The 16,967-nt window shown below is 38.3% G+C and overlaps 1 protein-coding gene across 1 annotated transcript in view; it reads right to left on the bottom strand.

The window, feature by feature from the left end:
• cdkl5 (cyclin dependent kinase like 5) overlaps positions 1–16,967 on the bottom strand; it is a 45,023-nt gene that overhangs the window by 27,028 nt on the left and 1,028 nt on the right. Inside the window, exons 2-4 of the mRNA XM_058088727.2 lie at positions 13,358–13,479; positions 9,863–10,194; positions 5,465–5,499 (exon numbers count right to left, since the gene is read on the bottom strand). Of these exons, the coding sequence (XP_057944710.2) occupies positions 5,465–5,499; positions 9,863–9,899 (72 nt within the window). The 5' untranslated portion in view covers positions 9,900–10,194; positions 13,358–13,479. The remainder of the gene's footprint in view (positions 1–5,464; positions 5,500–9,862; positions 10,195–13,357; positions 13,480–16,967) is intronic.

Here is a 16,967-nt window from a genome sequence, read left to right as displayed (position 1 = left end):
TTAATTCATTCATTTATTCATTCATTCATTTTCTACCGCTTTTTCCTCACAAGGGTCGCGGGGTGCTGGAGCCTATCCCAGTGAGAGGCGGGGTACACCCTGGACTGGTCGCCAGCCAATCACAGGGCACGAAAATATTCAGTTTATTAAAATTGACTCCTACTTCACTTATCATGGTCAAGTCTGGAACCAATTAACCTCGATAAACAAGAGATGACGGTACATACTTTTGTCTCTGAATTGTTTAGGCTTATCTCTGTAAATGAATTCAATGATCAATTAAATGATTAATCTCTTATTATAAAGCGTGCATGAATAGCTAATTAATACTGTGAGAAGTATCTGAGGAGCAGTAAACAGTAGCGGTTTTACTCCATAAAGTGTTTTTTTTCAATTGAAAAGTCATGAAAGTGTTTCATGTAATTATTTTACAGGTCATTTCAGTGCTCAGAGCTGCAGGATATATTGGCTAGCATGTAGGTTGTACTGTTGTCACTCCCAAATTGAAGATAACACATAAGCCTCCATACACACACCCACATACGCTACAACACTTGCACAGAGTGGCAGAACATTGCACAAACACTGGCACACGGTTTTGCTGGGCTAATTAAATGTTTCCTCCAAATCACATTGTTCGGCATAAGTATACATTATTTATACATACACATTTAAATGTATTCATTTAAAGTGCCTTCAGAGTCACTCGCTTGGGTCGCAGCCCGGTATTGCTTTTTTTTTCCTATTTTCCTACGACTGACTCAACCAATCCCAGCTCAGCTTTAGACTCTTAATAGGGTGACCCATTTACCATCAGCATGGTGTCCGTATTCAGTTTCTATAATACCGCCTCCAGTCCATCGCACACACAGACACACTCTGTTTCTCCCTCTCCCTCCCCTTATACACCCTTTTTTGTCTTTTGCCCTGCTTCCAGCTGAGGGAAGTAAAAATAACTGTTCTTGTACACTATTCTCCTATTAGCATGGTCGGAGTCTGGCTTCACCTGTGAACATGAATAATCTTCATCCTGCTCTGTAGAATAACATCAATGTAAGATTAAGTTAAGTTAATCTAAATCTAAACTCAGCATGATTATCTTAGTAAAGGCAGAATGGTTGATCACTTTCTGCATTGAGTCTCGTTCCGATGTTGCCTAATATTAATATTAACTGCTTGCTGATAGCACAACATGGACTGTATAGAGAAGGTCTTTCCCTCAACAGATGGACCAAAGACAACATGAGGAGAATATGAAAACAAACATCCAAACCGACAGCTGCAAGCCACATTTTGTCATGACGTGCTTAGCTCTTATTCGTATTTGTTTCTTGATATTTGTTGTACTGTATATTGTATGTTATATGCTGCTCGCTATGTCATTTTTTTTCCTACAGCAAGAGTGCAAGCCTTTGCATATTTTGAACTCAATGTATTTAATTCATGTGTCTCTAAAAAATGTATGAAGCACAGTGTCATGGAATATTACATTCAAGGTACAAACATGGGGGTGTTAAATGACATGAAAGAAAAGCAGAAAGAACAAGACCCGGGTTTTTCAACAAACACTGAATTCAGTATTTAGAAATTGAATTCTGGCACATCTTAACTTTTAGTTTCACTTCCTTTTCATATGTCATAAGTATTATTATGTTGGGTTGTTACTAGGGGTGTACTAAGACACTGAGCTCATACACGAGATTTGGTCAATGAGAACGATACTTTAATGTCAATATTAAGAAAAGAACGATGAAAAAAATATGACTGGACAAACAAAGTTATTTATTTAACCAATTCACAAAACAATGCATGTGTGTTTAGAAATGTTTATAGTCCAACAAACTGACACAGGCAATTTGTGCCGTCTGGCAACGTTTGAAGCGTTTCTTGAAATCCTGGCTTTTTAACTGTATTGAAAAGCAGAAAAGACTTTCTGTGAACACACACAATTTTGTGCTGTTCCGTTTGTATTTATTTAACTTTACCTTACCGATCCAACGTCTCAGTGAGTGTTGACTGTAGGTCATATCGATGTGTATTTTTTGGATGGGTATGTTTGAGGTGGGCAAGTTGTTTTTGTTGCCACCACTTTCTAAAATACTTGCTCATCCATGTTGACGAGCTCACCACACCAGGACTGTTGTATTTGGCTTTGTCCCTCCAAATTGGTACTATGTTACCTTGCATTGCTCCATGCATGGCTACACTCTTCTAAGGTGTGTATGGTATTGGCCCCGAATCCCCCCCCCCAGAGTCAAAGTGACTACAGTGTTCCCTCGCTATGGTTTACCTTTTGTGGAATTTTTATAATCTTTTTTTTGTCACAGCATACAGGCCAATATGTTTTAACAAAGATACAAAAACGCTACAGTACAGCGGAATGGCGCTGGGACGATGAAGAGGCACAGTCAGAAGAGTGAAATATGCCGAGTCACTTAATAATTTCTTGTGTCCAAACTTGGAGGTTAATCATGAAGATTTAAAGGAAGGTTTGAACTTTTCTGAGAGTTTAAACAAGAGAGACGAGTGAAAAAAGTGTTTAAAGTGGATGGTTAGAAGATTTACAGCCTTAAAACATATATTGCAATAGTACATCAATAAAGTTGGCTACTTTGCTGATTTCACTTCATTCTATTTTGTGTTCCACTATTTTGGATTGGCAGTTTCAGCAATAAAAGCAGAAGAAAATCTATTTGAAAATATCAATTGTGGTGAACCGTGAAGGTTGTTTTAATATAACATAATCCTGCAATTTGACAACATACAAAACTGCCATTTAAATGCCGCTATGATTGTAATGGGGTTCATAAACATGAAAACTATGAAATGCTCACACTTACTGGATGCATTTGACCTTCCCTTGACCTTCCCTGTATTTACTTCCAGGCTTTAATAACAGTAACAATTGATATGTTGGTAGCTGCAAGGGATCATTACCTATTGCCGTTTCCAGCTCATTCAAGGACATTTGAAAGTTGCTTTTTTATGCAAAGTGTTGTTTTAAAATGTCACACTGGTGGTGAGTTGGAGGTTCCAGTGTTAGGTCAGTTTTAGGACCTCTGAAGCCAAAACAGACTGAATTTGAATCACTATGCTAATGTGGCTTTGGCAATAGGTGTTAACAATAGCTATGCTAATCAGCCTTTAAGCCTAATCTGAACAATGGAGGAACATTTTGGTAACAACAATGTTGTCCTCAGATTACAAACAAGTCCACTTCCTAGACTGTGATGTAAGTCAAGTTCGAGTGTAAACCCAAATTTATAATATACTCCTAAATCACTCACACTGTATACAGACATATAAAAGGACATATAAAATGCAGTAAAACGTGCACCGTATTATAAGGCGCATGTAACTGCAGCAAAAAAAGAATCCAAAAACAAAATGGTTCTTCCTACTGCCTGAACTGTTTGGGTGACAACACCCTCAACATTAATAGTTCCGGGGTGAATCACTGTACGTATGGCCCCCCTATAGCACTACAGAGTCTACTATTTATTTTACTATTTAATAGGGATGAGCAAGTATCTGTTCACCCAATTAAATGATCTGTAACCGTACTCGGATTGGGCGGGACATAAACAGACAGTGGGTGTGGTTTAATCTGAAATGGGCCGGTCTTAAAGCTGTATTTTATTTTAAATTTGAAATTAACATGGATTGGGGGCGGCATGGCGGTCGAGTGGTCGATCTCCCAGCTAGGAGACTAGGGTTCAATTCCACCCTCGGCCATCTCTGTGTGGAGTTTGCATGTTCTCCCCGTGCATGCTTGGGTTTGCTCCGGGTACTCCGGTTTCCTCCCACACTCCAAAAACATGCTAGGTTAATTGGCGACTCCAAATTGTCCATAGGTATGAATGTGAGTGTGAATGGTTGTTTGTCTATATCTCGCTGGGATAGGCTCCAGCACCCCTGCGACCCTCGTGAGGAAAAAGCGGTAGAAAATTTATGAATGAATGAATTAACGGATGGATTGATCAGAAGTTGCTATATGTATTATTTATTTTTATTGTTTATTTATATGAGTACTGTGTATGTGTGTAAGTGATCCTTGAGACTTTATTCTTTAATTATGTTGTTGTTGATGTGTGAAGTTGCAAACATGGCAATTTTTGTTTGTTTCGACTTTTTCCCTGATTACGGCATCGCCAAAGCGGATCTTTTTGATCCACATACAATAAACATAACAATAATGTTAGAGCCTTGCTGACTGTATTTTTCTCAAAAGCACTACATTCAGTATTACAGAAAAAGTAAACACTGTCAGCGACTGATGCACGATCGTGCCCGCTGTCCTGTTAAAAACACTGCATATTTTATGAAACAAGTTTAAGATTGCAAGGTGTATACTGCAACGTATTGAGGGGGGAGTAATATTTTATGCCAGCCATAAATGCAGAATGACTGATGCCACCCTTGTTCGGGAGACATAAGGATAATGAAGTCCAAAAAGCGAACTAATGAGCGATTTTTTTTATCATGGTTAATTGGTTCGAGACCCAAGTGTGAATTTCTGCAAAGTAGGATTCCTTATTTATACATGGAATGTTTTCGTAGTTAGAGTTAATCAAGTTAATTTTATTTAATATCTATAGTTTATAATAATTTTCTATATCGTGCCAGATCACAACATATATTGTTTACTTACTTTTCCAATAGAACAGGTGTATACAATTTCCCATTACTAAATAAAGTAAATATCCTAATGATGTTTGTCTAACTTCTGTCTCTGCATTGTTCTATGTTTACAATTCTCTGCTTGTGCAGGACAGCGTGATAGCATTAATTATACAACATGTTGTCATTATGTTGGCGAATCTATTCACAAGTGAGTGAGAATCCTGTGCATTTTGACTTTGTGGATCATTTGGAGTCTTTTTATTGAATGCCATTATGAAAGATAAAGTAAACTGTGTAGAAAGTATAATATTCAATATAAAACAATTGTGAGTAAGAGTCATCCTGAACCCGCACATACGGTGCAGTGGAAAAGCCCATATGTGGCCAGGGCTGACTCCGAAACTGTTGACCCTCTTGTCCATTCTGCTGTGTCCTGTCTAACAAAGCCTGATGTCTATTCGTTTAAAGTACATCATGTACAATATGGAGAATTTTGTGTGAATGCAGTCACAGGATTTCACAGGCTGGCAACATATCTGATGCATAGATAAACAGACTGCTGAGAAACAGCAAGCAAAGGAAGATGTTGCAGAAATACATGTACTGGTATAGAGCGAAGACGGCAATTCATGTCAAATACTCATTTGAAAATGCCTTTCAAAGTGCTACTTAGAGGACACAAATCTGAAAACATTGATGCAATCGTACACCTTTTTTACATTTACGTGATTCAACCACAGCGAGGATACAAACAGAAATGCAATAGTAAATTATTGTATTATTATTATTATTATTGTAAAAGTAAATTATAGACCTACAGTGATGTGAAATGTACTCTTACCTTATGTCGGCATTTAAGCACCACTCCATAGGCCCCTTCACAGAAAAACACAGAAAAAGGATTAATGAGAAGAGAGTCTGAAATGTTTTGGCCTCCTAAACCTTACATAAGTATATATATGAGTGAGTTCTTTAGACATACAAATGCTACTTCTACACATATTTTGCCATAGCAATGCATCAAGGCACACGATTCGCAACTGCATTGTTTCCGCATGGATATGCATTGTCACCAACAATACCCGCATCCGTGAAGTCATGGCTTGACTCCACCCTACAGCAGGCCTCACCTTTAGCTTCATTAATTCCTTTAACTGTAATAACTATAAAAGCAATCTTCACTCGCTAAATGTACTGCAAAAAAGGTCAGTAAGGATAATTCATAATGCCGCCTACAGAGAACATACTAACTCTTTATTCTAAAATCACAAATACTTAAACTTGCTGATATAGTTCATCTTCAAACAGCTAAAATAATGCATAAGGCTAAAAATAACCAATTACCTAAAAATGTCATCCAATACTTCTCTACAAGAGAAATATGATCTCAGGGAAGAACTACATTTGAAACACTTATATGCTAGGACTACGTTAAAAAGCCATAGCATTTAAAAAAATAAAAATTAAACTGTATTATGGAAAGCAGGAAGTGAACAAATGTGACAGATTGTAAAAGTACCAGATGGAGGGGTAGGATTAATTAGGATTAGGAATAAGCTTTGCTTCTTCCTACTCCTTTTGGACATGTGGAACTGTGAACTGATTATGTGATGCCCTCAATTGGAATCGGATGCATGTTCAAATGAAATAAAACCATTACCATTACCATTACAAACATGTGCACAATATAAAAAAAGAGAAGTTGATCAAAATAAACATGGCTACCATAAATTAAGTTTGCCATGTAGAATATGTTGTGAACACTAAAATTGTAATTATGGTAAAACTGTAAATCATGTATCAATGGAGAGCCCAGACACTGCAGTTTTTCTCTCTGGCAGGTGATTTAATTAATGAGCTCTTTGCCTCAAATTGAACGAGGTGTCATTAAAATCATTAAAATGACCTGCTTTAGAGACCAGATGGAAAAAAGAACCTACTAAACCCATCTCAGTCCTCCATGTCATGAGTTGAACATCCCTTCTGTAAAGCTTTGATATGGGATTCCATAGTAAGATGATGGTTGCCCTGTCTGGCTAAAATAAAATACAAAGCAAATGCCATAGAATAATTTGTAAAAAAAAAAAGTCATCATATTTAGCAACACACTCACAGCCGATTTTAAGTAGGTCAAGTGTCATATTCTGTTGTTTGTGTTCTAGTTGGTGCTGTCTGTTTGTGTTCCGTATGGCCTCATTTCCTGGTTCAGAACCAGGTGTGTCTTGTTGGGTAATTAGTTTGTGTCGTTCCCAGTATTGTGTCTTGTCTTTGTCATATGGTGTGGTGGTGTGGTTGTGGTGAGTCTACATTAGTAATATAGCTCTTTGTAGAAATATATATATATATATTACTCTTGTTTTAGCTGTGTATTAACAAATTAATGTTGTCTAATGTCTTTTACTCTGTTTACTTGCTTTTATTCAACTCTATTCTTCTGTAAAGTGTCTTTGAGTAGTTTGAAAAGCGCTATACAAATAAAATGTATTATATATATATATATACCGTATTTTACGGACTATAGGTCACACTTTTTTTCATAGGTTGGCTGTTCCTGCGACTTATACTCCAGAGCGACTTATAAATGAAAAAAACTGTTTATGTTACATGAACACTGGACACCTTTTCTGTTCATGTTTATTTTTCGTGTAGCGGAATAACTATTGTGTTAGCATATCTTACACCTATTCAGCTTGTTCTCTATTCTATTCTATATTGTTAGAACTTGCCTTCCTCTTGGAAGGCAAGTTCCTCTTGTGTACACAAAAGTCTTATATTGTCCAATATTGTTGACAAATCTGTCTAAATCTGCAATAAAGAGCATTCCTCATTTATCCACCTCGCAGGTTTGGTATATTAAGATGCTGATTGGACAGCATTATTAAACATATGTGTCTTAGGTTTGTCACAATAAAAGGTCACTCCAAAATGTGCAGTCAGTATCTGGTGTGACCACCATTTGCCACAAATACTGTATACAGTGTTCCCAATAAGTGTAATTGCCCATCACTGTTGACAAGTCCCTATATTTCCAAATGTGTTGAAGGAATAAACAAACTCAAGTGTCAAATGCCATTCCATAATCTTCCACTTCCAATATTTTTATTTTCACCCCTTACACATCACCAATAACATTGAGTACTTGAAAGAACTGTTACTCAAACTCTAAATGGATGCTTCTGTGTTGGTAACGGCATTGGTCAGCCACAACAAATCAACATTTGCACTTGTTCATGTCAAAAGACACATTGGTGATGTCAGCCATGAGAGGAGGATTACAATAGATGCCATCCATTCCCAGGACTCGGACACTGACCTAAAACCACTCCAAACATAAACACTCCTCATTTACAAGTGAAAACACTAATAATGAAAATAGCTTCATCACAAATAGGGGCATGGCCAGGAAAAACATTGAATTGATTTTATGTAATGGTCATTTCCAGGAATCACAATCCGCTGCTCTATGTCACTAATAGTCATTCATTAGCCGCCTTGCCACCTCGTTCCGAGAGACAGAATAGATGCTCTGGAAATGTCAAGACAACAAGTACCTACGGACAATTTTTATATTAATACTAGTAAATTAATCAAATAGTAGGATGAAGCATGACCACGTGCTCCGAGAAGAAAAGTGATCATTTCCTGGTTCAGAACCAGGTGTGTATATATATGTATATATATATATATACATATATATATATATAGGGGTCTCAAACACGCGGCCCGTGGGCCAAATGTGGCCCGCAGGACACTAGTTTGAGGCCCCCGCCTTGATATGAAAGTTTAATGTTAGTGCGGCCCGTGCAAGTTTGATATGGATGCTGTATGGTATCATGTACCCAGAAAAAATTATTACGTTTGATTAATGTTCATGTTAAAGGTTAAATAACTGTTAATAGTTGTCCTCCCTATCCGTGTGGAAGTGGTAAGTTTTTGGCTATTTAAGTTTAAAGGAAATAACTTGAAGGCTACCGTTTAGGTCGCTAGCTCTCTAGTTTGCGAGTTAGCATGTGTCTCAAGACCCTGCAGTTGCGCAATATGTTGTAAATAAAAAGAGTATAAATGTGACTATAGTCGTGTTTTGTCATGTCTACAGGGCTCTAATAATGCTTTGTTCATTTTAATCTGAAAAAAATAATTTGTCTACCCACCAACTATATGTGGTTTCTTAAGTTTTTATTATTTGCCGTTTTATTATTATTATTATATTTATTTATTATTCATTGATTGATTTTCTTTATTCTTGATTTGTTTATTTATTTTTCATCTTATTTTGTGCAGAAAAATTAAAATTAAGATATTTGAGAACAGTGGAATGTTTTATCAGAGCTTTTCTTGTAGAAAAACGGAACCAAAGCACTGAAAAAGTTTGTATATTTTTCTGTTTTTAATAAATGCGTTGTTTTTTTTGGAAAACCTGATGCGGCCCAGCCTTGCCCAGTGGTCCCCAGGTAAATTGAGATTGAGACCCCTGATATATATATATATATATATATATATATATATACACCGTATTTTCCAGACTATAAGTCACACTTTTTTTCATAGGTTGGCTGTTCCTGCGACTTATACTTACTTACTCCAGAGCGACTTATAAATGAAAAAACTGATTGTTACATAAACACTGGACACCTTTTCTGTTCATGTTTATTTTTCATGTAGCTGAATAACCATTGTGTTAGCATATCTTGCACCTATTCAGCTTGTTCTCTATTCTTTTATTGTTAGAACTTGCCTTCCAAAAGGACGTAATGTCTGTTTTAGTCAAGTAGTTTGGAAAATAAACTACTTGCAAAAAATGCAACTTATACTCCAGTGCGACTTATGTATTTTTTTCTAGCTAATTATGCATTTTTATACTTAAAAATCAGAAAATACAGTATATATATTTGGTGTATTGGACATTAAGCCATCATTTTGTATTTGTGGATCCTGAGTTTCCCAATACCTTTTTTTCCCAAAACGTTTTTTGAGCAGCAATGCATTGTTGTTGTTGTTGTTGTTGCGGACAAGGTTTGTTTATATTACTAATACTAGTAAATTAATCAAATAGTAGGATGAAGCATGACCACGTGCTCCGAGAAGAAAAGTGATCTAAATATGCTAAGGCAACATTTAACATGGTACATTTGTTCGTTCCTACCGTAAAACAACAGAAATGATACTTCATGTTGCTCCTGCTAACGTAAGTTCCCCAGTCACGAGGTACTAAAACATGCGTTCAAATCCAGCTACTCACCTTCACCCACAATGCCAAGGACCTCAAACTTATTCATCACATCACAGTTTGGCGGAGCTCCTCCAGCAGGTCAAATGAGCCGCTCACGTTTTAACGGTGACACTCCGGTTGCGTGATGGAGGTGACCGTGGAGACCAGGAGAAATGCGGCGAGCCTTTGACCACACCCCATCATCATAAGTCCTGTTCGTCTTCACGTCCTCCTCTCCCTCATGCTACAGCTCCGATGCTTGGAAATGTCATTATGTTTTATTGATGGCACTGACTTCTTCTGCGCTGTCAGGTTTGTCGAGGTGGTTCCTCTGACAATCTTCTCAAAAGCTGCACTCGTTCCTGGAAGACAAAAACAACCATCAGAATATGATGATAAAGGGGAAAGGATGGCCATGATTACCATAAAAATTGATAATATCCATGATCAAGTTAATAAAGTTTGAATGGATAAGCTATAAACTATCTGGGAGCAGCTAACCAATATTCAAAAAATAAGTTTGTATTTTTTTTCTCTGTGTGGAGTTTGGAGTTCTGTGATTGACTGGCAACCATGGATGGATGGAAACACGGGCCTTGTAGAAATAATTACTATTAACAATAACAAGGCATTGATAACAGAACACTGTAATCTTTGTGACTAATCAGAAAAGATCTTCAAATGTCCCATATTAGAAGGAACACTGCGAGGTTCAATGATGTGTAAGTTCTTACATAAAACGGGTCGAGCTGGTGTATTTCTGGAGCAGATGGCTGTTAACTAGAACGTGTAAATGTACAGAAAGCAGCATTTCCTTGAGGACATCTATAAATCATGGGTGACTTCAACATGACTTCCACACATGACTTCCCAACCTGCCTCATTCCATCCCATTCCATCCCATTGGTGGCACAACCAGGTTAATACAGTGCAAGTTTGTTTGCAATGAGGCAGTTTGCAAAGTGTGATGACTTGTCTAATTAACAAAACAACCCTTATAATATTAAAGGTTTGTAGTGGCTCAAATTTAACACCACCGAGAGCAAAATATGTGAACTTAAATGGACGCTTTCATGCTCTCTAAAGGATTCGAATGACTCCAATTGACTCAATGTCATGTCAACATATACTATACTGTATATATATAATACAAAACAGGTTAGCAAAGTCGGTTGCATAGTGTTCAAGTGGTTAGCTCGCAGGCCACACAGCTAAGAGACCCGAGTTCAATTCCACCCTCAGACATCTCTGTGTGGAGTTTTCATGTTCTCCAAATTGTCCATAGGTATGAATAAAGGTAAAATAAAAAAAAATGTGAGTGTGAATGGTTGTTTGTCTATATGTGCCCTGTGATTGGCTGGCGACCAGTCCAGGGTGTACCCCGCCTCTCGCCCGAAGACAGCTGGGATGGGCTCCAGCACCCCCCGCGACCCTCGTGAGGAAAGAGCAGCAGAAAATGAATGAATGAATGAAGGTTAGCAAAGTCGGCTGCATAGTGTTCAAGTGGTTAGAGCGCAGGCCACACAGCTAGGAGACCCGAGTATCCATAGGTATGAATAAAGGTAAAATAAAAATAAACACAATGTGAGTGTGAATGGTTGTTTGTCTATATGTGCCGCCGCCTCTCACCCGAAGACAGCTGGGATAGGCTCCAACACACCCTCGACCCTCGTGAGGATAAGCGGTAGAAAATGAATGAATGAAAGCTTAGCAAAATTACAAATAAAAAGCATTTTAGCTTGTAAGCCCAAAGTACCCACAGCTGCCTGTTTTGTTTTGTGCTAGGACAATTAATTGCATGCATATTCTGTGCAGTACTTTGTTTTTTACATTCAGTATAATTACTCCAGACTCCATTCACTGTGCAATATCTTTCCATAATGCCTCATATTAACTCATTAACAAGATCTCAGTGTATAGACTGGTCATATATCTCATCCCGTTTCATATTATCTACATACTGTATTGTATATAACTCTGGGAAAAACTGTTTTTGTTAATACTTGGGTTGTTTATATTGTTTATTTTTCTATATTGTGCATTTTTGTACTGCTTAACTGATTCTGTACTGATTCTGCTGTGCAATGCAAATTTCCCCACTGAGGGACGAATAAAGGCATATCTTAATCTTAATCTTAATAACCCTAAACAATGTTTCAGCATTAGCATTATGAATGTTGGAACACCACAAGCATGGTCGTAGTATTCTGCAGCTCTTTTCCTCCTCAAGGGTTCTCATAAACATTCACTCGTTCACACATGGCGAAGACAGCTGCATCAGGCTGTCCCTCTGTGACTTGCTCAAGGACACTTTGGCACACAGAGAAGCAAGAAGTGGATCAGACACTAGACCTCCTCTGATGCAACAGCATTCAGTGTTTACAATAGGTTGATCTTGAGTGTGGAACCACTCTTCATATCTACTCGTGTTCTATATCTTCTCTGGTCACCAACTCTAATGTTGCATTCAAGCATTCAACTGATAAATTGGAAATGTGGATTGGAACACTACTACAAGTCATAAGGATACAGCAATATGATGTCACACATTAAGACCGCCTAAAAAGATAAGGATTGCTGAGAGTGACATTTTCTGTTCATAAACACAATAAATAGTAATGTGGGCCTTTTTTTACGTTTTACTCCAAGCAGTCTCAAATACAGCAAATCCCAACACATTTGTGACCTCATTTGCATATCCACTGGTTGTAAAAACCAAGACTGCTCCACACTTATTCAGTTCTAAAAACACACTTTTAATGATGATGTGGCTCATGTGCCTGTGTGGGCGTCTTCCTATGCAGTGTACTCTTCCCTCAAGCTACATTCATCCCTCCAGGAAAAGTGACTGAGACCATCCACAAGGTTGTTGTGCTGCTACTGGGGCTTGATGATTGAGCTCATTAAACAAGAAAACTCATAAAAGGAGCACAAGTGAGCTGCTCTGTTTCTAAAATCACAGTAGCCCCTGTTAATAAAGAGGAAGAATTGTCAACATGCAGGTGCAAATTAAGAATGAGTTTGATATTAGTGTGCATGTCATACACCTCTAGAGGTGTGTAAAAGAGAATGAAATGAAGAGAGGATGGGGATATGCACACTGCTGCACCGCCTAACTGCGTCTCCTCTCTTCGCTCGATGCGTTGCAGAGCGCGCCACCATTCCAGCACTGTGCACGCTTTTCTTAAGCCGCACAGCAACCTGTGCATACCTTATCGTGACTAGGTCACTGGGCACGTTCACGGCAGTGTTTGCACAACAAGATGCACGAATGAACGCTCACAATACAACCTAAAGCATGTCATCATTCAGACGCGTAACAGGCCACCGGAGACGGTGCTTTATTAAGCCGCTTTACCTTGCAGTCGCAGACGTGAGGTGAGGACGCTCAAGCAAACATGAAGAGGATGAGGTGTGATAATGTATAGCTTTGCGTGTGTGTGTGAGAGAGAGAAAAGAGACGGAAATGGAGCATATCCCAATCAGGCCTATATGCGTCGTGACAGGATGAAAATTCCTACTCACTCGCTCAATCCCTGGATGGAGGCGAGGGGCAAATAAAACGCCGACGAAGGGGCTTGCATGTAGCGGCAACACTTCTTCAGAGGCTCCGTGTTCATTGCCTGGGCACCATCAGCTGGTTAGAGCTGCAAATAAAAAAATGTCAATCCAATGAGCGACGCCGCCGAGAACCAATAGAAACCTTCCAATGTTGTTTCTGAAGCCATCATTGTGATAATATGCAACTTTGACATAGAACCCACAAACATATCATTTTAGTACGTGTCCATCAATGCGCCAAGCTTCTATTTCCCCTCCTATTGTTGGCTGTGGACAAATCATGCTGCAGCATGTCCTCACCCTCCTCCACCTACACCCCCACCCCATGCGTGAAGGCACTAAAATCCCTTCTGATGAGACCTGTGCAAGAACGCCCCCAGTTTCCAACCACCATGTGTCCACTGTTTGGCCTAAATGTTCACCACCTCCTGTCACAACATCAGACTATACAACATCACTGTACAGTAGTTACCTCTTACTGTTTGATTCCAGCAGGCGTCATTATTTAAAATATGTAGCTTAACATGTATGATTTTCCATTAGATAGTTTTTTTTTTTAATTTAGCTCTAGCTATAGGTTTTAATATTTCAGAGACAACCCATCCCATGATGCGGCACAGTCCAAAACAACTATGATACAGTAGATTTATCCATGTATTTATTAAAGAATAAACAAGGACAGCGCATATTAATGAACATTTTCATGTCAAGATGAAAGATTACAGCCAGTGACTAATTTCCATCTTTAGTCCGTGAGGGCAGGTGGAAGTACCGAAACAATAACATTTGGTATGAAAGAATAAAAAGACAAAAACTATAAGTAGACCTGACAGAACCATGATTTGGGAGGGACAAAGTGCTTAAGTGCCAACATTCATTAATTCATTCATTCATTTTCTACCGCTTTTTCCTTACGAGGGTCGTGGGGGTGCTGGAGCCTATCCCAGCTGTCTTTGGGCGAGAGGCGGGGTACACCCTGGACTGGTCGCCAGCCAATCACAGGGCACATATAGACAAACAACCATTCACACTCACATTAATACCTATGGACAATTTGGAATCGCCAATTAACCTAACATGCATGTTTTTGGAATGCAAACTCTACACAAAGATGCACAAGCAGGGAATCTTAGCTGTGTGGCCTGCATGCTAACCACTCGGTCATCATGCAGCCAAAGTATTGTTCCTTTTTTATAAATTTTTAGAATAGTTTATAGTTTGTAATTTATAGCATAAAATTTGTTTCCAACCTTCTAAACATGGTTTTCATCATTAGAGCCCTCTAGACATGAAGTAACACCCCTATAGTCGCCATTACACTCATACACTACACTTTGTTTCTTCCAGTTTACTTCCTGTGGTGGCTGTTGTCTCATCAATGTAATGTAATGGCACCTGAGTGAGTCGAGGTACACACTGGACTGGTCGCCAGCCAATCACAGGGCACATATAGACAAACAACCATTCACACTCACATTCATACCTATGGACAATTTGGAGTCGCCAATTAACCTAGCATGTTTTTGGAATGTGGGAGGAAACCGGAGTACCCGGAGAAAACCCACGCATGCACGGGGAGAACATGCAAACTCCACACAGAGATGACCGAGGGTGGATCGAACCCAGGTCTCCTAGCTGTGAGGTCTGCGCGCTAACCACTCGCCCAAGTGCCAACATGTTTCAGCAACAATTATTCATTGGGGTGAGACCATTACTTACACGGGGGTGGCAATAAGTTGATACTTTTAGTTGGCCAGCTACCATTGGCTACCATGTACTGTAGCTCTGCCATTGTTCGTGCTATAATATCAGAACCTACTGATGTTATTACATTTTTGATGTATTCATTAACACAGCCCATTAAACCAGGTAAAAACCAGATAACCAGGAAAAAGTTAAAAGGGCTTTTACTAAAAAAAAAATGATAAAAATTGCACATAGCAAGCTACCGAGCTAACTTTTTAGCCTCTCCAATTAAGAAAAAAGCACCCAATCTTTCAGTATTTTTTTACTAACTTACTTGTGTGTCTTGTACTATACTACTGTACTTATGCTACTGTACTTTTGCTGCTGTAAACCTGAAGTGTGTCAGTCTGTTTGGAAAACTTCCAGAGGACAAAAGATGGCATTACTGCTATGAGGAGGTTTTCAACGAAGCTATAGCACACACAGGATGGTCAAATAATAAAGACTAATAAAGGTACATCTTATCTTATATTATCTTATAGTCAACCACGAAAGAGCATTTCATTTTGAAAATATGCAATATAACGAGGGAGTGATATTTTTCATTCTCAATTTGTTCTTTTGTCACCATTTTTTTGGTGTTTAATTTTATTTCTACAATGTGCCTAGGGTGAGTTCCAAGACCCATCCCTTTTCTATTCCACTTATCCTCACTAGGGTCACGGGGGGATGCTGGAGCCTATCCCAGCTGACTTCGGGTGAGAGGTGGAGTCCACACTCGATCGGTTGCCAGCCAATCGCAATGTTTCAAGACCATTGATTGATATTGTGATATTTGCCTTATATTTATATAAGGCAATAATGTACGATACTTGTACTCTGGTTTCCTACCACATTCCAAAAACATGCAAACATGTTAATTGCCCATAGGTAAGAATGTGAGTGTGAATCTATATGTGCCCTGCGATCGACTGGCGACCAGCTCAAGCTGAAATCAGCATGCCCCCGCGACCCGAGTGTGGATAGCATAGAAGATGGATGGATGCATTTACAAAATCACAATACCTCAGTTTAGTTTGACATGGTCAGAGACGTACATTAGGGTAATTTGTAATGGAAGAGAACTGTATTGCATTATAAGAACAGTCTTTACATTTACACCAGTGCACTGTGACTCTGTTGTGCAGGTACTGTGTACTAGTGCATCAGGCCATCTGGTGGACTAATGTGGAGTTGGCCTGATCCGGACGGATCTATGTAAATATATATATATATATATATATATACACCCTGTTATTTTACTTTCTTTCAATAAAATACAATAAAAATGGGCATATTTCAGACATACTGTGACATGGTGATTAATCATGATTAATAATTTTAAATCATGATTAATATGACAAAAAATGTAGTTCTAATTTTAATTATTGAATGTATGAATGTCTTTAAAATGACACATAATATTAATTTAATGTAACCACCATCATTATTATATAATAAAATAAATAAATATAAAAAATTGAGCTGAAAATTTTTAAAATTACCATTTTTGCTTGAAACAATGCATTTAATGGAGGTGCTAATAGGTGCTCTGCCTCTGTTATTACAGTGTATGAATATCTTAAATACGGTGAATGAACATTTTACACATTAGTACTTTCTTAAAGTATCACAAAATTCCAACATGATTATATGCAAATTAAGATGATGCTAAAATTTTGCATGTAATCAGGCTGATGTTGACTATAATTTACTCATACTTTTGTGATAATTATCGAATTGTATACCTTTAGAAGGTATGGGTACATGTTAATTTTACAGTATTCTTATTATTGTTGAACCAGTTTTTGTGTAGCAGTGACTGTTGCCTGATGTGCCATTACGTTAC

This window comes from Doryrhamphus excisus, linkage group LG13 (genome assembly GCF_037039965.1).
Source record: "Doryrhamphus excisus strain RoL-2023G ecotype Guam linkage group LG13, RoL_Dexc_Guam_v1.1, whole genome shotgun sequence".
Lineage (NCBI taxonomy): Eukaryota > Metazoa > Chordata > Actinopteri > Syngnathiformes > Syngnathidae > Doryrhamphus > Doryrhamphus excisus.
Note: the sequence above shows the minus strand (reverse complement) of the source record. Positions and strands in the feature narration are given on the sequence as shown.